A 27,345-nucleotide genomic window follows, 5' to 3' on the forward strand; every position below is an offset into this window, starting at 1 on the left:
TTTTTTACGTGGTTTTTAAGTTTAATCAATATAAATCATGATATCACTTTTAAATAGCAAACAAAATAATTATTTCTCTTCTAATAAAGCTTCATTTTTGTTTTGTTTCAAAAGCTGAAATGTGAATGAAGGAAATTTTGATAAAAGGAAAATGGAAGATTTGGATGATGCAAGTGTACCCTCATCAGAAAATAAAAAGAGGCGTACAATCGGTCTGAATGTTAATATATGTTTACTATGCCAGTCTCAAACAAAAGAAACCTTGGTTGAAAATTCAAAATGTGCTGAAAAACTTGTTGGCAATATAAAGATTCGAAGTGACTGTAATGATGAAAATTATATGCGTGTTTCTCAGTATCTGAAGGACAAATCTGTAGAAGACTTACTAAAGAGCAATGTAAAATGGCATCTTTCTTGCCATAAAAAATGTACCCACAAAGGAATGCTAGAAAAACTCCAAGAGAAACAGAAAAAAAAATGAGAAAATACAGTAAATGAAGAGGATGGCAGCAGTACTGCCTCAGAGAGTTTGAATAAAGGCCCCATGTACAACAAGATCCACACGCCAGAGTACGGCTTGTTTCATTTGTAACAAGCCTAAAACTAGAAATCATCCATTACATACAGTTTCTACCTCATCAGTAGGTAAAAAGTTGTATGATGCTGTGAACCAGGGTACTAAGCAGAATGGAAACTTGAATTAAGTGGATGTATTGACCCAAGAGACTGTCATACCTATGATGTCGCATACCACAAGGAGTGCTTCAGCAGAAATGTCGGCAATGTAATTAGAAAAACTGAAAAAACAGGTGAGGATTTGCCAAGTATTGCAGAATCTGCTAGTCAGGTAGAATTTATTGATTCTTTGTTGGAAGTTTTACCGTCAGGCAAAGTTGTCAAAATGACGGACGCAGAAAAATGTTACCGGGAAATTTGTCACTCCAAATGTGTCACAGAGACCGATATGATTTCCAGAAAGTCCTTAAAGGCACTCATTGAAAATGAGCTGTTTTATCTGGCCTTAGTGTTTACGACTCCAGAGTCCAAAAAAAGCCACAACGGATCATGCTGAAGTCAGCCAGTGATGCTTTGATTTTGCATTCAGAAGAAACCTGCAACCTCAATAATAACCTTAAGATTATTTATCAAGCTGCCAAAATTTTGCGTAAAACGAGCATGACAAATGAGAAATGGACGTTCTCAGGTTCAATTACTAAAAAAGAAATAACAAAAGCAACACCAGAAGAATTTTCATTTTTTATTAAATGGTTGATAACTGGGAAAACAATGTTTGACAGTACAGGTGTTAAAAACCAAGGAACAATTCACCAGCGGCAAATTTTTCTGTTGCAATTGTTGATGGGATGGCAGAACTTCAATCTCTACAAAAGTCAAAAGTCATAATAACTTGCAAAGATCTGGCATTTACAAGCAAAGTATTAGGTAAATACCTGAAATATGATGAATTACATATAATTTTTGTTAGTTATGTGGAAAATTCCATAAAGAGCATTACACGAGAAAAGAGACTTCATGGTATTGCACCAGTGCAATTCAAAATTATGGACAGCACCGTCATCACAAATGTGACTATGAAAAAGTTGCTATCTCACTCTCATACCAAAGATGAATTATCAGCCTATATTTCTCAAAAAGTCATCTATCCTGCAGAAGGGAAAAATATAAACCTTGTGGTAGCATGGCGTACAGAAGTAGCTTCTACCCATTGTGACCTAGGATTTCTTAAAAGTACACAAGAAGAAGCCGATCCAAAAATGATTCTTCATGCAGTAAAAGCTACAGAAAGAGGTGCTAACAGATTATTTATCTTCACCCCAGACACTGATGTTCTGGTACTTGCTGTAAGACGATGGCCAAAACTACCATCTCAGTCAATCTTCATGCCAAATTTTAGAATGGAAATTTCAATTGCTGATATATTTTCATCACTGGGCACTTTGAAAGCATCTGCATTACCTGCACGGTCCTTCAGGCTGTGACACAACCGGTGCCTTGGTCGGTAAGGGCAAACTCTCTTACTGGAAGGCATTTAATATGGCAACTAAGGAAGCCTTGGAAGCATTGGCGACACTTGGAACAAGTGAAGAAATCTCTGATGGAGTTCTAGAGGCACTTGAAAAATTTATTTGTCAAGTCTACAAACCAGGGTCAAGTATAGATAAACTAACAGAACTTCGATGGTATATGTTTTCGAAGAAACAAACACCCTGGGAAAAGCTACCGCCCACTAAAAGTGCTCTAGTACCTGCACTTAAGAGAGTAAATTATCAGGTCATGATATGGAATAAGGATATTAACGCAAAACCAACACCCCATCGCCCATTGGTCATAGATGGGACATAATTAATGGGCAAATATTGGCAAGTGTCTGTGATTTGCCTTGTGCTCCCAGTAATATCCTTCATCTAACCAGGTATGAGAAAGATTTTGGCATCTGCCTAATTTTTATATTTGACAAAGGGATTACCTCAAGACAGTCCCTGTTTCAGGACAAACCGAAAAACTCGTTATGGCTGGCACTTCTCCGTCCTCATTTTCATCTTCTTGTGGTTTATCATATAACAGCCTTGTCAACAGTAACAACTTCATTTGAAAATGGAAGTCTACCTGCTGCCTCCCACACTTAGATCCGGTTTTTTTTGTCTGTTGATGATGTACCTTCTTGTGTGCATAAAATGACACCTTTTCATTCTCTCTCATTAGCTTTTTTAAATACTATAAACCTACAGAAGCTATTGCCGCTATTTCAAGTTAAAGTTTTTTTAAATATTTCATCTTGAATTTAATATTTGAAGTGGAAGTAAGGTTGAGAAGCACCAAGGTGACCTCGCAAAATTAAATGCTTATCAGTTATAGTCATATAATAAATATATACAAAAATCCTTAAAAATATAACATAGTAAACAAACTGAAGCTGTCATGGACAAAATAAGGTACTAATCATAGCATAACAAATAGTGTTTGGTGGCAAATGACATCTGGCACTGATTATATAAAACAGACTTGTCGATCGAAATGTAAAGAATGGTCTTTCATTTTTCTTCATGGAGGGTTAAACGAACACATGCGTTCATCTGGAGTTAGTCACTGTAATTACATCTTATATTTTCGCAGGAAAGGGTGTCGAATAGATTGACAAATATTTACATGAACTGTTTAACTTCAGCTAGCAGACCTCACTGTCTCTGAGAAGCGTTAGACCAACAGCGTGCGCAAGAAGAGGCGTCCCAAGTCTTCTCGTTTCGCGAGGTGTAGGAGACGCCACTCAAGTCTGGCTAAGGTGGATTTAACCAACCATGTACCCAGTACAAGTTCAAAGCTTCCAGGTACCACTTAGAACTATCTGTTTGTCCTAACTTACAAGCAAGCAAGATACCAGAGTCCGGGGACCTTTCCCCAATAAGAATTAACACCACCATGCCAGAGTTCCTCAACACCACCACTAGACATCAGCTTGGTAAGCAGGTTCCTCTCCTCCTTCCACCACGGGCTCGGCTGAAGTCAGAATGGAAAACCCAAGGGAAATTATGACTTCATCATCAAACCAAACAATTCTAGACTGTTCAAAATGTTGTGGCAACATAATATAAAAATCATTAGAATATTTGATCTTTAAAAGTACAACTGCTACTGGGAGTATCGATTGGAAATTGGTGGCATTTTTTTGAATATACAGAATTTGAATGGAAAATTTTTCATTTATAAATGAGAGAAAAAAGTGGGATTTAATGAAAAAAAAGGCCTGTAAGATTTACATTTGATAAATATAATTAAGTCTAAAATCTTGACGTAAAGGAGGCCATAACATTTATACTGTGCCTAACTGCAGTGAAACTTGAGTGTATAAAAAAAAAAACACACACACACACGTAACTTTCGTTACTTAAATTTAAACAAAGACAAAAATAATCATCATTACCTTTCGTGAACTTGACAACCGCCTCTTCGTCCTTTTTCGAATTGCATTGCCTGTAAGAAAAACAAGACAAATCAATAGAAAACGTGATTATCTAAGTTCCATTTTGTACTAACCCTTCGTCATACGTGATCTGGAATGTCCTATAAGCAGAGCTGACTTACAATTCTATTTAACGGCTCGAAATACTAAGCCGAGTACGTGAGCAACAGAAAGAATATTTCCAGAAGAAAGAAAATAGGAAGATTTCTTTTTTTTTTTTAGGAATCCCAAGAATCATGGGACTTCTTATTGAGTTCTGCTCCCATGAAAAGAATGGTGTTACCCAATAAGAGGTCAACGACGTTGGTAACGTCTGCTTCTTCAAGGAAAATTGCAGCGGGACTAGGTCGTTCATATCTCTTTTCACAATTAGCGCGAGACGCTAGTCTGAGTGAAGGGATGAATATGCATGAAGAAAGCGAATGAAGTACCTTAGGATGGTTAAGAACGGGGCAAACACCCTTGTTGAGGATTTTGCGTCCTCCGCTGAATGATTAATTTTAGACCGGAGAAATAAAATGCTGTTTGATAAGGCTTACGAAGACTTTCATGGACTCTGTCAAATTAAAATCGGATTGGGTCTCTAACGCTGAAACCTATTAATAATTTGTTTCTGAAAATGAACGGTGATTATCATGATTGGTCCAACTGAAACAAACAGAAATCCCCAACCACACGCACACACAGACACACATATGTGCATATCATCAGGATCACCATAACATGCTTATTGTCTTGACATAGCATGAACTCTGTAGCCAGCAAAACCCTTCGTCAGGATAACTTGCACCACTATAAAACAGAACCACTGAGGATAAAAAAAATATCTATTAGACACAATTAGTACTACGTAGTTCGGTGAGCTGCCACCAGGGAGGTGCTGCTCTCCCCAGCTGCATCGCCTTTAGAGACCCGGGAACCGCGGGAAGTGAAAGTCTGTTCAAAGTGTTTTCCGATTTTTCCGTTTATTATCTTTGTTATGGTGCATTATGCAGCTTACTATTGCAGAAATGGGCACAGGAATTCTTCCAGAGAAAAGGGAGTTACATTTCATAGGTAAGCAAAGTGTATGGAATTTTATTCTCCAGTAGTTTTGTGCTAGGCCGATGAGTGCCTTGTTAGCAACAGATTCGTTTCCTCTGGTAACACGTCTTGTATCTTTTTGTACATTATTGTGACACATTTGTGCACTGGATTCAACTCTGAAGTCACGTAGCCATTAACCTCATGCACTCCCCATACTATGAAGTAAAAGAAGATCTTGTTCCAAAATCCTTAGTACTGAGTAGGCCTATAGGTTACTGGTGGTGTCAACAAGTCTCGACTTTTAAATATGTTAGTGCGTTGCATAAGGACACCTGTTGTATTTTGACAGTCATTAAGAATTCTTTGCCGTAGATAGGACTGTAGGATACTTTCTGTGCCAACAGTTTTCTAGTCTTAGACATATAATGGCAGCGTTAGAGTTGTTTAAATAAAATGCATTTTATCAAGCGTGGCTTCTCACTAATTTCCCGAACGTCACTCTTGGTAAGAATCTTTCAGGACGCAGTGAACAAACGTAGAAAACAACTTCTATTATGAGAAAAATACTAAAAATGGTTGTATTTTTATGTGTAACAAATCTTTATTTAATTTATGTTGTCATCAAACAATATCTCTCATAGATTGGTGATAGCAGGAAAATGAAGTTTGGTAGCCTAGGCTAAGCCTATGCCCTCACGCTACGTATTTGGTAAAAGGCTATATTATTTAAACTTTATTCTAAATATAACTTAATTTCTTTGTGGTTAAATTATCGAATCATGATAACAAGATGGAAAAAATAGTCTTTAAGAATGGTAACAAAGCATAAAAATCTTAGCTGAGGAAACGCTAGACCTATGCTTATTGATTCTGCAACTATTGTAATTGTTTTGTCATTGTTTCATCCAAATAACCCAGAATTGCTTTCATATGGTAATGTAATTACAATTTCTCTCAAAGCTTTAGAACAGGAAGAGATGCTTTATTAGGCTTTTTCTGCCGTCAGTTTCTGTGAGGCCGAGCCTGGCGGGAAAAAAATTCACATTTTGCCAAACTCGTTTTCAAGACGTTCGCGAAATAAAACTCCCAGAAATACTAGTGTAGCTAACCTTACACGTCGATTACTGATCCTTCAGTAAGTGAATAAATTCCTCTAACGGTCATTACTTATATATTAAGCCAGCCATAATTTGACCTTCCAATATTTCATACGTATTTGCGGATTCATATAGGTGATTCTTTTATGCAAAATTCTTTACTTCATATAAATCAGCAAAAATTACTAACTGCCTACTAAGGGAATAGGTTTTTCTCATCAAATTAGCTCTCCAATTTTAGATATAATGTAGCCTACAATTAGAATACAAAGTTCTCTACTTCAGCAAAAATAGGCTTCAGAAAAATATATCGAAAAATGTTGTAAAGTAAAAATCTATTTACCTTCAATAGAATCAACAGAAAAACAGATAATTACTAAGCGAGAGAGAGCATGCTGCGTTAGTGTTTCATAACTTCTGTATAGTACTATGTGGTGAGGTCACATGCTCGGCAGCGAGATCTCCACTCCGTGTTAATTGCCCTCTATGGATTGAACATCTGTTTCATGAGATGTCCTTGATAGTAAATCTAGACACATGACTGTGGAAACACTGAATATGTCGACGGAAAGGTGCTAGTGTAAAAGACTGGTGTAAAAATCTGATTAGATCACTAATCCCTAAGGATGAAAAAATATGGAGCGTAAAAATCTAATTAGATCACTAACCCATAATAATGAAAAAATATGAAGGGCATTTTCTTCAGATTGCTTTTCTTGTTTGCTTCCTTAATTCAGGTCCTAAAATAAAGGATTTAGCCTTTTTACATGATATGATTATTGGGTACAAGACAGTGATAGGATTTTGATCTAAACTCAGGCTCAAAAGAAAAACTTAATTTTCCGAAATGCCTACCCAGAAATGGAAAAAATTCCAGGGAGAAACTTGACTGATTAAGGGTTTCTGTAAACTGACACCACAACAAGAAAGGTCATCGCACTGCTAAAGGAGAGAAAATAGACCTTAGCAACAACTTGCTGGGAAACTCACCTGCACAAGACTATGATTAATGCCAAGACAATGATCAGGAGCAACGCTCCTTCTACACTGACGATCACGAGCATCAGATGTTCATTCGGTCCTGGTTGCGTCGTCATCTTCACTGGCTCCTTCAGCTGTTGCCAGACCGTTTCCCGGTATTTAGGATCCCCTGAAGTGAAGAGTGGGTAAGCTTAAAGAACCAGCAATGTTAACAACAGTTTCTGTTTCTTTATCAGATATTGTTTATGACATCAAAAACAGTTTGTTGTGGTTTAAAAGTAGAACTTATCTGTTACCATAAGGATTTACTAGCCGGTGATGCAGGTAATATATTGAGAGGGCAGAGTAGAAAGAATAGCAAAAGCTATATTTCTAGACTACTGTTAGATATGAATATCCAATTGCCTTTACTACAGTACTCTAGCAGCACAGACATGGATACTTACAAAGGAAAGCTTGAAATCTACAAAATGACAAGAGCCATGGCTGCAGTGTAATTAGGAAGTTGATAAAGATATGATGTCCTCTGATCTAGCAAATAGACTGATCTGAGGCCTTGAAGATTATGGTTTAGGCAAGTGATAAGAAGGGATGGAGAGCAGTAAATATGGAAACAGCGTATCAAAGAAAGTGCACAAGAGAGGCTCATTTCATAGCTAACATCAGAAAAGGGAAATGTGAGGTAAAATCTTAATGATAATAATGATGATGGTATAAAATGAGTAATAGCTAACAAGAAAAACTGAGTATAATCATAAACAAATACGTAAATGGAAGCATGTTTGAATGTATCCTTAAGCAAAGTTTATTGAGATACTACCTTGCATATCTGTAATGCCAAGCACTCAATTACGTAGGATTCTCCTTGCTCAAGGGACAGTTATAAAACCACTCCATAAACTCTCCATCTCCCACTTCAATCATTTTCATTCTTCTGAAAAAGTAAAGAGAATAGGATGTACAGCTGAAGAACATGGTGCAGTAAAAATTACTATAAAGGGAGCTGAGTTATATCAGAGTAATTTAGAATCTTCCCTTTTTTTTTACTCTTTTGTCCAACTCGACAATAAGCAGGACCCAGAACTGCAGAATGTGAGGTCACTGATGTGTATACAGTTCATGATATATTTCACATACAACAAGCAAGTGAACCAGAAACACACATGCCTAGTCTTCTCCAGTTGGCTATTGTCAGTTCTCTACCTACATGACTTTTTGTTTGGCAGTTCCTTCATCCCTCTGTATAACCCGCATCTTTAGATATTCATTCAGATCTGTTTCAAACGCAAACCAGAGTCTGAATAAACCTGACTTTAATTCTCAGTTTTAAGAATTGTTACTAGCCTACCCCTTAAACTGAATAGTCTATGGGAAAGCAAATTGAGTGCAGTTTACCAAGAAGTAATCTCAATTTAACCGGTATCACAGTTTTTGTCTGTTGCAGTCGTGAGTTAACGATCAATATCAAGAACAGGAAACTGAGATGAAATAGTAAACCGGTGTTTATGTTACTTACTCCAGGAAGCACCGCAGCAATCCAAGTCGATTCACCACACAACTGTTTCTCTTGAGAGGGATCCTTTTTCCCTCGTCTGTTTCTTTCGTGATTGGTCAGAATCTTGAGGCTCTCGTTTCTCAGGTCCTGCGTTTGGATCTGGCCGTCTTTCGGAATGTGTTGAACAACTACCACGAGGTTGCTGTCATTGGTGAACAAGACATGGTTGATTATAAGGGGTTTTTTTAATGGAAAATAGGAACGTTGATACAAATTCCCTTACATAGATTTTCAAGACCAGCTATACTGAAACAACGATATGATAGAGAAAACTTAATATTTTCTTTTATAACGAAGGAAAATCACCATATGACTGACTACGTGTCTGCTCATGCAAACCTTTGCCAACGTTAATAGCAGATTTCAGCGGTAAAAAAAACTCAGAAAATGCTCAAACCTTTTGGTCTCTCCTGTGTTGGTGAGCTTCGGAAGAGTCAGGGGAATGGTGGAATTGGTGATGTCGTCCTCCACTCGGGCAGAACCTCGGAATGCAGGTGAGGGTCTTGTGACCATCTCGATCTTCCGTTTCTCCCCACAGAACAAGACGTTGCAGCAGTATGCCTCGAGTGTGTACTTGGTTCCAGATTTCAAATTTTTAATCTAAAAAAGCAAACAATAATCATAAATAAAACAAAAATAATATAGAGCAAAATAGCAGCACAGTTACCCAATCATAATATATGTGTACGTATAAATTTGTATGATGTATGGGCGTATGTATTCATAAATACATGTATATGCGTATGCCTCTCTCTTTGAGCATTTATCTTCATCATTTGCAGTATAAGAGAGGCAGATCAATGCAATCTATAATTTCAGTCTGTCGTTGTATGACTATTTTCCTGCCTTTCAGGTAAAGTGTGGGAAAGGTTATATAGTTTTGGGATGCAGGGAAAGGGGGAGACAGAAGAAAAGTCTCGGTACTTAAGAACGTGTGTGCATTATATATATATATATATATATATATCGCATCACCAAAGGTGAAAAAATGAGAGACTGAGTGTAGGTCCTGACAGGTTTCAGCTTTATTTGGAAGCCACTGGCGATGGACTGCTACATAGTGTTGGAAATCACAACATGTATGTGCATCAGTCCCTCGTCAATGGATTGGCAATAAAGCAGAAACCGGTCAGGACCTACACCTAGTCTCATTTTTTCACCTGCGGTATGATAAACGAGGATCATATGATAAAGTGATTATAATCCACACACGTTATATATATATATATATATATATATATATATATATATATATATATATATATATATATATATATATATATAATAATGATAATTTTATGCATGTAAGTATATGTGTGTAAGAAAGTATGTGTGTATATAAACAAGTATTTTCTATTGATATTGGTAATATCATAAATGTCATATTGACAGATTTTCTAAATTATCTAACAACGAAATTCGCTCCCTGACAACTTTCTTGATTTGACATTTACTGTAAGTATGGATCATGTCTTCACATTACACGCGAAGTAATAAAAAAAAAAATAGGTCATTGTTTGGGTGGAGGCTGAAAGCATTTACATAAAAATGGGCCATCTTACTACTCCAGAATTTTGCCGTGACATTCCCTAATCTTAGTTAAAGGAGTAGGCCTTAGGTTTAGTTAGGTTAGGTTAGGTTACTTTAGAAGACTGGATCAGTTGCTGTTCGAAGATACCAACCTCACACCTCATAGTCTTGCTGTTTTCCTCGTAAGGTATCACGCAAGAGTCCTTCGGTCCCGCAACCGTGCAGTTTTTCAGCCTTCCTCCAGTGAAGGTCGGTGGGGTCATGGAAACTCCTAGGGCGTTCTTGTCACGCTCCTCCATCTGTAGTAGTGGTTCACCGGGCTCTTCATGTCGAGAGAGAACTTATCTTAATGGATCATATTCTTGGTTGTGAATCAACAAAGACAAGAAATTTTTTGTACTCAAGGTGAGGAAATCAGATTACGAAGTCCGATCTTCCAAAGATAGAGAGAGGAAAAAAAAGGTTAAACTTATTTGCGTTAATGTTTGTAAGCATGAAGCCTATGTTGTCATTTACTAGTACACAAACGTGAGAACGTATGCAGTTACATAAGACATGATATATATAATATATATATATATATATATATATATATATATATATATATATATATATATATATATATGTATATATATATATATATATATATATATATATATATATATATATATATATATATATATAGCCAAACATTTTGGATGCTCTAACACCTGGTTGGGTATTGTTCATCAAGACAAATTCTCAAATGAAAACGAAATAACTGAAACCATCCTTTAATTTTATATTACTAACGGACTAAATAAAATAGTGGTAACATCGGAAATTCATGAAAATTATTTAAATACCATCCAATTGGAATATCTACCCACTGGAGGTAAAACTAAGCAAAAACGACGAATGTTTGAGATGGAAAGTAACTGAGGGCATAAGAATAAATCAAACTGTAGGAAAAAGCAGAAAATACCACGAATCCCCCGTCCCCGGCCACACTACAACCCCCCCCTCTCTCTCTCTCTCTCTCTCTCTCTCTCTCTCTCTCTCTCTCTCTCTCTCTCTCTCTGAAGAAAGATAGATCCTAGAATATTTCTTATTTACAAATAAATAAAACTTACGCGCAGAACTTATTTATGAATAATTAATACCGGGAACTTAAGAAAACTGAGGCGTTTAAACGTCTCAGTTAAAAGCAAAATATCTTAAGGAATAGAAATAAACAAGGAAAGAGAATAAAGTTGTAGGATTAACGTACTTGCGAAGGTCTTGAATTCAAATTCGCTCACTTGGCTCTGGAAGTGTGAGGTTCCAACTGTGATCTGAAAAGATGCCTTGGATGAAAATTGGTAACGTAACTTTGAAGGTCTTTGTTTTGGACAGAAAACCCTTTGTCAAAACTACCAATCTACTGATGTTTTGCCATTGTCCTATTCTTATCTTAATTCTTGCAGTCCACATCAGCAGTCCTTCAACGACTGGCTCCCATCCGATGGTATTTTTCCCTGGGTCCCTGATTCGTAAATTTTTGTCATTCACCACCTAAACCCAAGGGAAGTTTTTTAGTACAGGAACTTTTGTTTCTGGGATCGCAAGCACTTACTTGGTGCTGCTTTGGCTTATTATCTACAAGGAAGAATATATCTACACCATTACAAATTTCAAACCACCGTATGGTAAATGTAAAGTAGACGGCCGCACGAAGATATCGTTTATTATTTGTCGACCACGCAGTATACAAATGGGTGTATAATACTTTGGTCCCCGAGGGTCTAGTACCAAACGCGGCGTCCCATTGAGCTTCCGCCATGTTTAGTACTAGCACCTCGGAGTAGGTGACGCGTAGATAACAAGCCAAAGTAGCACCCTTTACTTTTAGGAGCCCCGGCTATTACAAAAACTTCAAATGACTTACATGTGCGATCTCTGACTTACGCGGTTATGCATAGTTTCAGTTAATATGTCAGCATCCTCCCCCCACCAAAAAAAAAAAAAAAAAAAATACAAACACATGGACAAGCAATCACAAAATCCAGATGTTCCAAAAGCTCCTCTCCAAAGATGAAAACTTTAATATAATTAACAAATCACGAACTTCTAATAAAAGAGACGCAAAGGATTCGAAAAACAGGTATATGAGGAGTGATAAATTGCTTTCTTACCTGTGCGTTATAAGTGCTATCCATTTTCAGATGGCTGATGGTGAAACAGTACTGGTAGCTCTCAACATCAGAACACTTAGCATCGTCTTCAGGAGAGATTTCATACACTTTGTCTTCGACAGTGATGTTGTAGCCCATGATTTTGCCATTGGATGGGCATGGGGCATTCCACATCACTTTCACGTCAGTTTCATTCAAGGGAAATACCTTCAAATCCTTCACAGGTGGCGGTGCTAGTGGGGAAGAAGGATATGAAAGAAATGGTAATCCAAGAAGTCTTTAGAGTGCAAGAGCTTTTCAAAATGCTCTTATCTGTCAGTGACATTTCTCTGCTGATTCCGAAGTTATGATTAATAGCTTCTGGATATCACGAAGTCATTAGTTATACTGATAAAAACCTAATTTTTTTCCTCTGTGTACACAAGGTCTGTAGCTCGTTGTTCGGTACTGGAACTCGTTTAACTCTCACTGTTGGTACAAACATCTGGCCAGGTATCCAGTCCAGAGAAGGTGTGGTTGATAACCCGCTATGGAACTCATCGATAGTAGGAGGCAGTAATTCAGATTCCTCGATCAAAACGTTGGTGCCATTACAATCCTCGTAACGAGAGGGAAAAAAAGCTCCACATTGGGCCCATTGTAATGAGCGCAGGTTCCCTCTATCGTTGCAGAGCACAGAATATTTTCAGAGCCCCCCGGGGTGCACATAAGCTCAGTAACATTCACGGTTGGCACTGAAAGATTCAAAGATATGTTTATTAATGATTAATTTCTTTTTAGTTCCAATGAAACAAACGGATTTAATAGACTGCACTGAAAGTTTACTATTTTTCTGGGTCTGTGAGAAAATAAGTGGCAATAACCCAAAGTAATGTTGAGGTTTTTTCAAGACAGCTGGTTAGTATTGGTCAAAGTGATAAATTATACGTTAGGTGTCACACGATTTCCAATCTCGGTCAGGTCTGGGTTCTCAGCATCCCAGTTGTCACTTTTCTAATATGAACAATATCATTTATATGCAAAATAAAAGTAGAGAGGAGTTTGGCCATACAAATGCAATTATGGCCACGAATTCTATGTTAAGAAAATCAATCTTACAAAAGTAGATGTACAAATGAGTTTCAGAATACAAAATTTTTAATGGTCAGTACGTTAATTGCGTCATCCTTTACCTTCTACGCCTGTCTCAACGGTGTAACATTCCTCAGCAGTTCTCTTCGAATCCGAATCTCCAGAATACATAGAGGCAGACGTTTATATGATGCATGAGCCTGGAGACCGCTAATGACAATGGGCTGGTTTTCCACGACAATCCTGTTCCATTTCTCATTTTCCTCCTTGTAATCGCAGCTCATGTGGGTCAGTAACTGCGTGAAGGAATATTCAGCAAAGAGTGGCGTTTTATTTCAGGAAGCAATATTTTTTTATATGCATTCTTTTGACTCTTACTGCCAAAATCAAGATTGCTGTATTTTTCTGAACCTTGATTTACCTTCAGTAAATGCCCAAAACTGTATTACTTGGTGCTTTAAGTCTCCTAATATTTTTGCAAGATTTTGAATGATTGCTTGTTATAATGTAACACTTATCAAAACTTTTTAAACGATTTCAGTGAACTACTGACCTTATAGCCAACATGATAATATAGCTTATCTTGATGTTCTTTCATCTTCCCCAGTGCTGTCCCAAGACAAAGTCAGATTTCTGGGAGATGCCATGAACTGCCATGTTCTTAGGAGTGAAGGTGGACCTGAAAAAGATTCCATCAATTCTTTGTGGATATTCAAATAAACAAAACACTAAATTTCTTTGTAGTTTCTTGACTAGAGAAATCGGAATGAAATATGGCAATATTCAATACTTTATCCAAATAATTTCAAAAAGATATTCAGTATATACTTAGATTTCTCTTAGTACTTCTGAAGAGTGGAAACAGTATATTGCTACTTCACAACAATTTAACTTGATGCTGCAAAGCATATTAGCATCTTAAGCAAAATAAGTTATTCATAAGATTTAATCCGTTTCAACAAGCAATAGTGAATATGTTCCCTAATGAGAACTTTCTTTTTAAGTTCCAGTTGCTTCAAATTTTACCCTAAAATCCTACTGTTTGTCTCAGTCATATGCAAATTAAACAGTTGATTTCTGAAAACAACAAGACAGAATATTCTTTGATGCTCAAATCCACTAAATGGTCGTGGAGACAATCCGGTTGTTCTTGATGTGTAAAAGTAACGCATGTTAACAGAGGATTTTAAAAAGTTAATGGACTACCGCTTCTTTAATATAACACTAAACAAGAAATCCTTTATGCATATGCTAGCTAAGAAGCAACTGAGTGAATGAACTTTAGAGGCCCTAAAACGTCACTGCCTATCATTCCAGGTTGAAGTTCAAACGTCCTTGGTGAGAGACTTTACATTTTCCTGTAACTGGTTCACAGTCGTCGGTTTGACACTTCTCTTGGCAGCTACCAGTGCACCCAGCACCACTCCCCAAGGCCACAAGCTAAGAAATCGTTAAGAAAAGAGAAGAGAAATACAAAAAAAATTAAGGTAAGTGCCTGAATTGCAAGATATTAATTACTAACCTGATCATCAGACAACAGACCGAAAATTCAGCTGTGACAGAGAATTGTCTGAAAGTGATAACAAAGCCTTTCTTGCATTGCTATTACGACTCATATCCGGTTGACAAGATGCAAATGTTTATGTATGTTTGCCCAAACTTATTTTACAAGAGCTATGTACTTTATGCTGTAAGTTTATTATATATGTCGACGTTCCTAAATGGGAAACCTCTTGAAACTAAGAAAAACTCTCAGTAAGTGCTTGAGAAATGTATTAAAGTCTTTATTAAAATGTTATCTGTTCTGTCATATTTGGAATGGCATGAATATCAGTAACAATAAATATTTAATTTCCTGACACTTACAAATGCATATTGAACTTTACAGTGAAGATTTTAAGTAAAAAATAAGAGCTTTTTGTAGCATCCTTACAAATGCATAAACACATCCATGGTAGAATGAATCTGTAACCATTATTTCTTACTTACACTGGTCACACAGCACGCCTTTGTATCCCGCAGCACAGGTACATCCTAGAGGACTTGGAAGACAAAACGTGAGTCCTTCACAGGAATCCGTCACAGGTAGACTAAAGTGGAACTCTTTTTCGCTGCACTGTAGCTTGCAGTCATTACCAACATGGCCTTCGGGACAAGCTATAGTAAAAAGAAAATGAAAAGAATTTAATTTTGGTAGTTGTAATTGCTGACATGTTACAAGCTTAAGTTATTTTCACGAGGATTTCATGGAAAGCCAGCCACGTCAAGAACCAATATGTACATTCTAATGGCGATATATAGATAAATGGAAATAAATATCTACGAAAATTCAAATTTTTCTGACTAGTTAAGGATCAATCAAGGATTATCAAGCATAGCAGTAGCTTTACCTCTTATCGGAAATTCCAAGAAAATTCCAAAGAACATTCATTCATTTTTGTGATGGTCTGGATCCAAGTTACGGCTCAAATAATATCCAGAAACCATATAGACTCAATTTACTGAGGAGGTCATTTAGGAAACAAAAGCTATTAATATATTTTAATACATTTAGGCGTCACTCTGAAGTCACGAATACCAGAGAGATCAAACCCTGAACATCAATTTTCAAGAAAGTTTTTGTAAAAGTTGGTCACTGACCCGATTGAAAAATGTGTCTTTCTCTAGTATTCTTGAATGAGACGATACTCATTGGACGTTAAATTTCAACATTTTTCTTCTTCGGTTCGACGTTTAAGTCATAAAGAGCTCATGGAACTACAAAGGCAAGTTAGAGCAAGGTCTACGAAGGACAAAACATCGTGTTTACCTTTCTGACACAAGTTCCCCGCAGATCCTGGTGGGCAGATGCACTCGCCTGTGTTACTGTGGCACTCACCACCATTTCTCATCTTGAGCAAGTGTGTTGACACTTATTCCGTACTTCCTGCTTCACAATCTGCATAAAGAATAACACTAGTATTATATTAACACCCCAAGATAATCCTTACAGCAGAGATGCTCCGAAATTAAAGGTTGACGACGAGCCAAAACTCCATTGAGATTGATTATAGTAGGTTTGGGACATTGTCCTTTCGAGAAACCCTTTTAGCCCAGAATTAGCAGACCACACACAACAGTTTATTTAGAAATGTCAGACTCATAAGATAAATATTTGCTTAGTCAGCAGTGAAATTGCCAGATCTAATATGTCACATTTAAAGGGGATGTCTAAATACACAATTATGGAAGTAGTCTAAGAAAAATGTAAAACCAGCTTATAAAGAATTAGAAGGAAGAAAAGGTGATAAACAGCGCTAGGTAAGAGAAAATCTTTAATCTACAATTGAGATTGAATGGAGAGCCAGAAGTAACAATTTAGGGTAAAGGTTTTATGTACTGTTTAGATTTCAAAACATGTGAATGACAAATACCCATGGCCGTCACAAGGTTTACTGCATGTGAGACAATACACATGATTCAATTGTAACTGAAGGGAATGACTTTGTTGCTGAAAAAGAAAATGAAATTTTATCACATTTTAATTGTTAGGCATTACTGAAACGGACAACATGCTAGTTCAGTGAGAAAAGTCCTTCGTGATTACAAGGGTGTGCCAATGTTCCAACATAAGATTTCTTACAGAAGAGTAGTCATTAATTCTATCAGGTGAAGCATCCTGTAACCTAATATATGTGAGGAAGCAAAGATGAATAAGTTGCTTTACCTTACCTCTGCATGGCCTTAAAACATGGGAAAAAATCAGGTTAATAAAATGAGCTCTCAGTAGAAATAATATCCCTCACGTGAATTCTTATCAGAGTCTTTCAACAGAAACTTAAACTGCCTGATAAACATCCCTTTAAGGGTGTTCAGAGACTGCCCAGAGCAAAAGCAAGAAGTTCCTCAAATTTGTCGTTCAGAAAAATCTAAACAAAACGGAGCATCATAGACAGTATCATGCATACTGTTATTCTAGAGGAGGACGTTACAGCAAATCCCACTAGTTTCGTGGTAACTTGATGACAGGATTTAATCAGACTGCTCAGACACTGAACATTTGAAAGGAAACATAATCAAAACTTAGTTAACAGTGCTACGTATATGAGAGTGGGGAAGCTAGAAGAGAGTATAGATCTTTACCTCTTACGATGATGTTGAAGTAAGCCCCTGATTTATAGCTGTCTGCATAATAAAGAGCAGTGACGTCTGGTTGTACATTGTCATAGTCCAAGCTCTGTCTCTCATCCTTATCCCCTGGTAAACGTCTCACAAAAGTATCCAATGGCAGTGGTTGGTTGGGAGAACATCACTTTTGAGAGCATCGCCCTTGCTTGCTCTGAATGTACTGGGTTGTTTTTATATTCGGCTGAAAAATGAATGGATAACTATTTGATTATTTGCAAAAAATTGTGTGCCTTTTCAGAGAGGGAGGAGTTTGAATGCCTGCAAAACATTTTGCACAATCTTTTCTGTAAAGGCATAGAAACAACTGATCATAGACCATTCACTTCCTAATCAGCTGGTAACTGGCAACATGCAAACTTACCATCGCGGAATATAACCGGGGCAAGCACATCAGAAGCAGGGGTTCTGCCCAAGCAGTGGAAGGCGTGGCGGTTTTCACCCTCGGAAGAAGTTGTGATGACTTTAGAAGGACTCTTTGCCGTTCCTGCAATGGTGAGGGATAAATTGTAATATTAATTAACAAGTAAAAAATGCACCGAAGTTTTTTCGGCGCAACAGAGGTTTCTGTACAACGTATAATACTGTCGAAACTCTCAGTCACGGCCCATGAAACTCTCAGCCGCGGCCCGTGAAACTTTCACTTGTGGTCTGGTGGTGGCCTGTGTTGTTGACACCTACAGCGGTGCCAGAAGCACGATCATGGCTAACTTTAACCTTAAATAAAATCAAAACTACTAAAGCTAGAGGGCTGTAATCTGGTATGTTAGATGATTGGAGGATGGATGATCAACATACCAATTTGCAGCCCTCTAGCCTCAGTAGTTTTTAAGATCTGAGGGCGGACAGAGAAAGTGCGGACGGACTGACAAATAGCCATCGCAGTAGTTTTCTTTTACGGAAAACTAAAAATCCATAAATGTTGACAGTTTCCTTACACAGCCTTTGCCTTGCCAGAAGAAGTATTTCTATAACTTCTAACTTCTTCGACAGTAATATTGTCTCCCGCTACTGTCAGTCATTATCCTCTTTCCTGAGAGCTTCATCGACAAATTCAGATATTCTTAGATTGTCTTTGAAAGCTGTGCTTCTAAGCTTGCCGCGTTTTGAAGCTTTCTTTTGCATTGTTCAGGATGCGCTAATCTCTGTCGTCAAATAACAGTTTACATACGATCCATTAGATATGACAGCTGTCAAACTCTTTTGACTACTTCCTGTTATTAATCCCGTTGTGCCTAGGAAACGGTTATTTTTTTAATAATCATTCACTGATGTTTTCGTATGTAAATTTGCTTATGTGTGGTTCAGTGTCACCTTCTTCTAAAAGTTTGATTTCTGTCGTGACCAAATCATGTGGTTGAAGCACAGGTATTTCTGAAGTTCAGACTAAGTGCGAATGCCTTGTTATTTATCTTACTTCTTTCCTTTGCTATTTCTTTTTTAGGGTTTATTCTTTTACATGTAATTTTTTTTCTTTTACATATTGGTCTAATTTCTCCATTTGTGTCCTTGGGCTTGTACCATTTTGCTCTTCTAACTGAGTTGCCGTTTGATTTGTATTAATATAGTAATAATAAAAAATAGTAATAATAATTATTATTATTATTATTATTATTATTATTATTATTATTATTATTATTATTATTAATGCAAATCAAAAGGAAACCGCAGTTAGAAGAACTAAATGTTACAAGCCCAAGAACCTAAATGGAGAAAGTAGCCCATTATTATTCAGAATGTAGCCGAATTCTTACATAATTTTGAAAAGATTTCTGTTACCTCACTCAATATTTTAGGCATCTCAAAGGCACAAACTCCTTCAAAAGATCATTCTCTTTATTCAAATGAGGGGCTTAATTTGTTCCTGGCTCTGTTTTCACTCTATCAGTAGTTTTGTAGCCTCTGTTGTAATCTACAGGACTAGCCAACAGTCATTTGGCACACTGCCGGCCGCAAAGATCGGATCTTTCCTAGATAGTGACCCCCAAGTAGTCCAGTCTTAGATAATGACCCCCAAGAAATATTAGTCCTAGATAACGACCCCCGAGCCTATTTGTGGGTCATTACCTAGGAAAGATCCATGGGAGATCTTTCCTAGATAGTGGCCACCAAGTAGTCCATTCTTAGATAATGACCCCCAAGAAATATCAGTCCTAGATAACGAGGGGGTCATTATCTAGGAAAGATCCGTGGGAGATCTTTCCTAGATAGTGACCCCCAAGTAGTCCATTCTTAGATAGTGACCCCCAAGAAATGTCAGTCCTAGATAACGCCTCCCGAGCCTATTTGGGGATCATTATCTAGGAAAGATCCGTGGGAGATCTCACCTAGATAATGACCTCCAAGTATTCCATTCTTACAGAATGACCCCAAGAAATATCAGTCCTAGATAACGACCGCCGATCCTTGTTGGGGGTCACTGTCTAGGAAAGATCCCTAAGATCGTCTTGTATGCATCGCGACAAGTGGATAAATTACTGAGCTCTGCTTCAGGCAGTTACTAGAGACAAAACCTTTAAATTCGTTGAGGATAATTAATGGAAATGCAGGATTATGAAAACATTCTTAAACTGCATCAATGATGACTTGAAAAAGTCTAAATAGCTTATCTACGAAATATTCCTATTATTATTAGTCAGAAGATGAACCCTATTCATATGGAACAAGCCCACCAAAGGGGCCACTGACTTGAAATTCAAGCTTCCAAAGAATGTGGTGTCCATTAGGAAGAAGTAAGAGGAGATAAAGGGAAATACTGAAAGAAGAGATCTCAATAAGAAAGAAAATATAGATTAATAAATTAATAATTATTTAAATGAGGAAGTTCATAGATGAAGGCGAGTCATGGAATGTAGATTCCCTACTTCTTAAAAGTAGGGGCCTGACGGTTTAGTCTTCATTTTACACGAAAATACCCACAGTACCTCTCGGGTCACCGATATCTCCGTAGTTCCACCTCCTTATGCTCTTGCTGGACATTTCGTTCCTTGGGTCTTCTGACAGACACAGGACGTTCAGTTCTCCGTTTCTGTAATTGTTGTGGATCAGGAGAACGTCGCCTCCGACTCCTGGAAGAAGAGAAATTGGGAAATATATACATGGCCAAAGAAGTCAGTGAGAGAGAGTTATTCTCGTAAGATTAAGTGAGATCAGTATTTAAGGGCGTAACACAGTACTATGTCATCATTTATAATCAGCAACAATGAGACCATGTGTAGTGGAAATTAGCAAGCAGTTTACAACTTGATCCCTATGTAGAGCAAATCAAAGGACACCAGGTTACATGGAGCCTAATAAAAATAATCAAGATGGAACCAGGCAGCAAAAATGTCTAATGGTTACTGTGAGAAGATAGAATATGTGACAGCGTTGATGTAATTCTCATTTTACTTATACTGTAAGGTTCACAGATTCTTTTTCTGTCCTCTACCAATAAGCATATTCGTCTCTGTTTTACTGTGTGGTCTTGTGAGTATTGTTATTATCTTTCATCATTGTGTAGGCAGATGAATTCTCGTAAGTTTTTATGTAAGAAATGACGAGGGGATGAATTCTCATCATTGCGGTATCTGAATTTCAGGTGAACAAAAGAAGCACGAGAATAAATTAATCGCCTGATATTATAAGATAATTTATCCATCGACCAATTAGAAATAAAATACTCAACCAACTTCGTCTCTCTCTTTCAAAGTTAAGGAATACAGAATATCTAGGAAAGCTACTCGGCCAATTGTATCTTTCAAAATTAAGGAATACAGATTATCTAGGAAAGCTGAAAATGGGTAACTGTACTTACGGTCAGTCATGAATGTTCCATTGCCCATAGTGTACACAGGACCGCTAGGTACTCTGTAATGAGGTAAGATGCAAATCAGTAATTAAAAATTACTCATAGTAGCATTAATAATTAAAAATTACTCAGTAGCATTAATAATTAAAAATCACTCAGTACCATGAGTCTTGAAATGGAGAAACGTATCCACAGTATGAATGGGTACAAATATATTCAAAAATAAATCTATACAGAGAGCTTTTGGGAATCTGTTCGATTCCCCTTTGCAAGACCAGATATAACCCTGAATTTGTTTCTCCGTGCAAGTCAGTAATAGTAAATAATTCGTGTGATAAAGAATAAATCTGTATCTGTCCACATCTTAACAAAAACACTTCATATATGTAGTTCCTTGTGTGTTGCTATTAACTACACACGCTTTTCAATCTATATAGAACAGGAGATATCATATTCTGATCTCTCTCAGGTCTCCTCACTTCGTATAGTCATTATTTATATTGATGCAAGAATCTTATAGAGAATCCCGCCAAAGTTATGGCATAGACATGAAACCTGTTAAATGGCTATATACTTGTTTGTCAAAAGATATATGGACCTAAGGGTAAAGTACACCACCAATTCATCTCTGGAATCAACCTGCTTGCTCATCAACAGCACCGGGGGATCAACAGAACGAGCAAGCAAACAACTTTTTTTTCTATTTAATTGAGGAAAATTACATCTCTTTTCCCTTCATACGTAAGGAATTACGAGTTGGTATAAATTGGCTAATTATTAAATGCGAAGTGGCGTCGCTTCGACTCTGGTCATTGACTCCGAGAGCAAAGCTACAAGTTCCACAAATAGAATAGCATTCGCAGAGAGCTTCCGAGACACCCATTCTGTAACGTGGATAATAAATAATCCACCCACTGGAGCGCGAGTACAGAGGACTTCTCGTAATGTTGACATCCTCTTGATTAGAGTTACATCAGAACACTTCTTCTTTGATGGTTCCGTAACTTACAAGGTTTGAGAGCACACTCTGTTCCTGCAGGTGGCCTTGATGGGTCTCTCAGGGTTGTCAGTTCGCTGGGCGACGAGAATTCCACCTTCCAGACCTAGAGCTCCGGCGTGAAGACCAGCTAGGCAAGCGTCAGATTCCTGTTCGTTTGGAGAGGAGCAATCTTAAATATTTCAAATCCTTTTTCTTGGGCACCATTCATTCTATATATACAGTATGTGTGTGTGTGTTTGTGTATGTATGTATATAATAAATTATATATATATATATATATATATATATATATATATATATATATATATATATATATATATATATATATATATATATATATATATATATATAAAAGATGACAATCAATCATCGAGAGTTAAATGCCAATCGTGAGGAATTCATCAGATATATAAAGAAGCGATGTTTGTCACTTGCCAGAGACAGACAAATAAACCGATAGATAGTCAGAGAAAGAGGGATGGGTACAGGTAGATAGCTAGATGGCATGACGAGGGAATACGAGAAAATGATAAGGAAGGTCAACTTTCCGTAGAATACAGTCTTCATTCAGGAAGGGACAATCAACTAGTGTCTGAAAGTAGATGATCTTCCTATGAAAGGGGCATCTACAAGAAAAAAATAGTGAAATGGAAAAAACTGGTAAAATGTGAAAAAATGGTGAAATGAAAAAAAAAAATGTTGAAATGAAAAAAAATGATGAAATGAAAAACTACTGAAATAAAAAAAATTGTGAAACGGAAAAAATGGTGAAATGGAAAAAAAACTGTTGAAATGGGAAAACCATGATGAAATTTTAAAAAATGGTGAAATGGAAAAAATTTTGAAGTGAAAAAAATGGTGAAATGAAAAAACTGCTGAAATGGGAAAAATGGTGAAATAGAAAAAAATTTTGAAATGGAAAAGATGGTGACGCGAAAAAAAAATGGTGAAATGAAACAATGATGACGTGAAAAAATGTTGAAATGGTGGCGTGAAAAAAATGGTAACATTTAAAAAAAAAATGGTGAAATGGAAAAAAAAGGCAAGTTCATGACAGTACCTGCCCGTAGACCAGAGTTCCGTAGACAGGTTTCCCTCCTGTTGACATACATTCTTTGTCACACCTGTAAACAAATGAAAAAGAACTGAGCATAAAATGAGAGAGAGAGAGGATTGATTTTAAAATTCAGTGAATTATGAGCAGTGTTTAAAAATGTAATTCTCCCTTATAAAAGAAATGATGCCTCTCGCGATAATATAATCATTTTTTTTATACGATTGAAAGGAATACAGTTTCTTTCACTGAATGTTCTAAACCAATTTAAGGAGTGGAAAAAAGTGAATGGCAGACCAATTATCATTGCATTCGTGTGGTGCCTTTAGAATATAAAATATTAGATAGAAAATATCTGCATTTATTCTGAAAAATAGCAGCTTTCTGGATCTTGTTAAAAAAAAACCAGCGTTCTCGATCTTACTGAAACAAAGCTTCTTCCATCTTGTCAGAAAAACGCGGCTTCCTCTACCTTGTAAAAAAAAAAAAAGCAACTTCCTCTATCTTGTTAAATAAAAAAGAATCTGCATCTCACCTGAAGGATTCGCTGAGCGAAATGACATCCTTGATCCTGGGGCAGTCACAGGTGACTCCTGTCCACAGCGCCATCGTCACGACCGCTACAGCCACTCCTGCAAGAGGCGAATGGAGCATTTGAATCTACAGATCAAGAAGACTTCACCTGCTTCCTCGTGAATGAATTTTGGACGAATCAGTCAGTCCTTTTCAAGATAAGTCAGATTTCATCTCGATACCTACCCCTTAGGTGGGTAGTGACGTCAACGCACCTCATAGGGTCTTTGCAGCGTCCTTCGTCCTAGCTGCTACCTCTTTCATTCTTTTCTGTACCTTCGTGCATTCTCTTTCTCCCATCTGGCTTTCTACTCTCTGCTAACAATTGTTTTCATAGTGCAACTGCGAGTCTTCCTCTGTTGCACCTTTCAAATCTTACTGTCAATTTCGCACATGAATGGCATCAGGTCGCCAACCTTGCCTTTGGCTGATGTAATTATCTCAGTATCTATGACACTTTACTTATCGTCTCTGTACTTATCAGTTTTGAATTTTCTTGGGATTTCCAGCTACAGTTTCAATAAGTGATATGTCAATCAACATTTAGAATAGGTATTTTCAAAGTACAGAAGATACTTTTAACAATAAATAATCTAATTCTTAGTATCTTACGTTTATGTCGGTAACATTCATTAGCATTAAATTTTTTGCCTTGCAGAAATTGATCTTATTTTGAAGAGAATAATATGCAGTGATAACATATGATATAATACATTAATGCATCGAACAAAGTGCTACAAGTCAGTTACTTGAAGAGAGACTGACAGTACTATAGTAACTGTCCTTTCCAGCATTTGTGAAGACTCTCAGCGATTATGTGTGGAACTGGGTCCTTTGTTCCCCACACCGTTGGTCTGTGGGACAGCCTCCCAGAGATGTCGTGCAATCGGAACTTCAAGTTCAAGCGAAAATGCAACGCATTACTACCTAATATTCTTCTTCTTGCATTCTGATACATTTTATCTATTTATCTATCTATCAATTTTTTTGCATAAGTGAATTGTCTCTTCTTTTTGTATTTCACTTTACTCTGACTTCTTCCTATTGAACACCATATTCTTTGGGCTGGAATCTCAAGTCAGTGGCCCTGTGGACTTGCTCGATATGAATAGGTTTCATGTACTGAATAATAATAATAATAATAATAATAATAATAATAATGATGATGATGATACAGAAGACAATGAAGTGACTCATTTCATCAGTATTATGCGATCTGTTTAGACTTTAGTCAGTTCAGAATATTATTTTTCCGTTTCTATTTTTCTGTCTTCAACAAACACCGTACATTTATGTGTCAAACGCCACAAACTCACAAACATCACCAACATCCACAGAGGAGATATGAGCCTATAAAATTACCTGATAAAAAAAGAGGTGTAATACAAATTTGTGAAACAAACAAGCAGATTAACTAATACTTAAACATATAATCGATCGTATAAAACGAACATTTTAAACATGTAATCGATCGAATGAAAGTAACATTTTTAAACATATGAGCGATCGAATGAAACTAACATTTAAACATATAATCGATCGAATAAAACTTAACATTTTAAACATATAAGCGATCGAATGAAACTAACATTTAAACATATGACCAATCGAATGAAACTAACATTTAAACATACAAGCGATCAAATGAAACTAACATTTTAAACATATACGCGATCGAATGAAACTAACATTTAAACATATAAGCAATTGAATAAAACTAACATTTTAAACATATAATCGATGGAACAAAACTTAACATTTTAAACACATAAGCGATCGAATGAAACTAGCATTTCAAACATATAAGCGATCGAATGAAACTAACATTTCAACATATAAGCGATCGAATGATACTAACATTTAAACATACGAGCGATCGAATGAAACTAACATTTAAACATATAATTGATCGAATAAAACTAACATTTTAAACATATAAGCGACCGAATGAAACCAACATTTAAACTCATGATCGATCGAAACCGAGAGTGAAATAAAAAAAAAAAAAGTTAAAATTCACGGTTATCAAAATGACATTTCCAATGAGTTTGTACAAGGAAAAAAAAAACACTGACATAACATAAGAACATTTAACATTTCGTTTCCTGTCGTGACTGTCACATACGATGGACAGCGCCATAAATAGCTATCTGGACATTCGAAGCCGGCTTTCAACTTGGTCTGACAACCCTCCGTTATCTGGACAAACAAACATCCCGTCATCCGGATGAGTTGCTTCCTGTGTCACTTGACTTGGGCAGCTTCGACAAGAGCAGATCGGGAGTATTTCGAAATGGGGTTAATGTCTATTTCTAGCCAAAGCTTTGTCACAATACGATTTGGTAGGAAGGGCTAATTATATTCTGATTGCTCATTCTTATCCTCATTTGGAACTTCAGAAGTTCAAGAGAAGTTGCAACGCGTTACTACCCTAATACAATTTCGCATTTTAATCATTTACTTACATTTCTGTTTATTTATTTATTTGTTTGTTTGTTTTATCTGTTGTTCTAATAACTGATCTCCTCTTTCTGTATTTATCCTCTGTCACTTCTTTCGAACGAACACCACAATATGCTTTGGGAGCTTGAATTTCAAGTCAGTGGCCCCTGTGATGGGCTCGTTCCATATGAATAGGGTTCATCTTCTGAATGATAATAGTAATAATGATGCTATTCAAAATGGCACACGAATTAATAAACATCCAGTTAATTCAAAGGGCGGGTAATTAATTCAAATATTTACAATATCCTTATCACTAATTACAACAACGTTTCTTAATGTTCACTTGCCGCAAGTTGGATCTACAAACGTCATCTCTCTGCCTAATCAAAAATATGCAATAAGAATCCCGAAACTGATGTTAAACTTACCTCTTAACGCTGGTCTGCTGCTTAAGAAGACCATTTTGCCTCGATTTCTGTAAAAAAAAAAATTTTCAATTATATACTTTTATTTCTAATCCTTAAGCATTAACCAACCATCTCCCTCGACCTGATTCTTGCTTCCTTAGGGAGAAGGAAAAGTTATTAATTATATTTTCTTGTTTAACAATTACTTCTAACCTTTTCAGCTCATCATTCCTGTAAATATGCACATGCAAGTCTGTCTTTGTTGTATGTGTCTACGCAAACTACATAGGACACATATATATGTTTGTGTATTGTGTGTTTACATAGACATGCAACATTATATATATATATATATATATATATATAATATATATATATATATATATATATATATATATATATATATAAGTATTAATATATATATATATGTATATATATATATATACTTTGATATATCCTTTGATAATAATTCGCTCTACCTCGGAAATAATGTATTTTCATATATGTTACCTGTGTGGTT

At 36.5% G+C, this 27,345-nt stretch overlaps 2 protein-coding genes across 2 annotated transcripts in view; both read right to left on the minus strand.

The window, feature by feature from the left end:
• LOC136835552 (uncharacterized) lies at positions 1-12,845 on the minus strand. Its single transcript, XM_067099204.1, has 10 exons — positions 12,726-12,845; positions 12,322-12,555; positions 11,418-11,481; positions 10,321-10,490; positions 9,036-9,238; positions 8,600-8,780; positions 7,904-8,017; positions 7,093-7,252; positions 3,941-3,990; positions 1-3,516 (listed from the first exon to the last, which is right to left on the minus strand). The coding sequence occupies exons 2-7, from the start codon at positions 12,493-12,495 to the stop codon at positions 8,000-8,002; spliced, it is 810 nt and encodes a 269-aa protein (XP_066955305.1). The 5' UTR covers positions 12,496-12,555; positions 12,726-12,845; the 3' UTR covers positions 1-3,516; positions 3,941-3,990; positions 7,093-7,252; positions 7,904-7,999.
• LOC136835553 (uncharacterized) overlaps positions 12,726-27,345 on the minus strand; it is a 20,919-nt gene continuing 6,299 nt past the window's right edge. Inside the window, exons 2-15 of the mRNA XM_067099205.1 lie at positions 26,847-26,893; positions 23,936-24,032; positions 23,407-23,470; positions 22,356-22,492; positions 21,353-21,405; positions 20,481-20,624; positions 17,921-18,043; positions 17,515-17,740; positions 16,202-16,330; positions 15,382-15,549; positions 14,745-14,832; positions 13,946-14,071; positions 13,494-13,688; positions 12,726-13,055 (exon numbers count right to left, since the gene is read on the minus strand). Coding sequence (XP_066955306.1) covers positions 17,622-17,740; positions 17,921-18,043; positions 20,481-20,624; positions 21,353-21,405; positions 22,356-22,492; positions 23,407-23,470; positions 23,936-24,032; positions 26,847-26,880 — 771 coding nt within the window. The 5' untranslated portion in view covers positions 26,881-26,893 and the 3' untranslated portion in view covers positions 12,726-13,055; positions 13,494-13,688; positions 13,946-14,071; ... (2 more) ...; positions 16,202-16,330; positions 17,515-17,621. The remainder of the gene's footprint in view (positions 13,056-13,493; positions 13,689-13,945; positions 14,072-14,744; positions 14,833-15,381; positions 15,550-16,201; positions 16,331-17,514; positions 17,741-17,920; positions 18,044-20,480; positions 20,625-21,352; positions 21,406-22,355; positions 22,493-23,406; positions 23,471-23,935; positions 24,033-26,846; positions 26,894-27,345) is intronic.

Source organism: Macrobrachium rosenbergii, chromosome 55, assembly GCF_040412425.1.
Source record: "Macrobrachium rosenbergii isolate ZJJX-2024 chromosome 55, ASM4041242v1, whole genome shotgun sequence".
NCBI lineage: Eukaryota > Metazoa > Arthropoda > Malacostraca > Decapoda > Palaemonidae > Macrobrachium > Macrobrachium rosenbergii.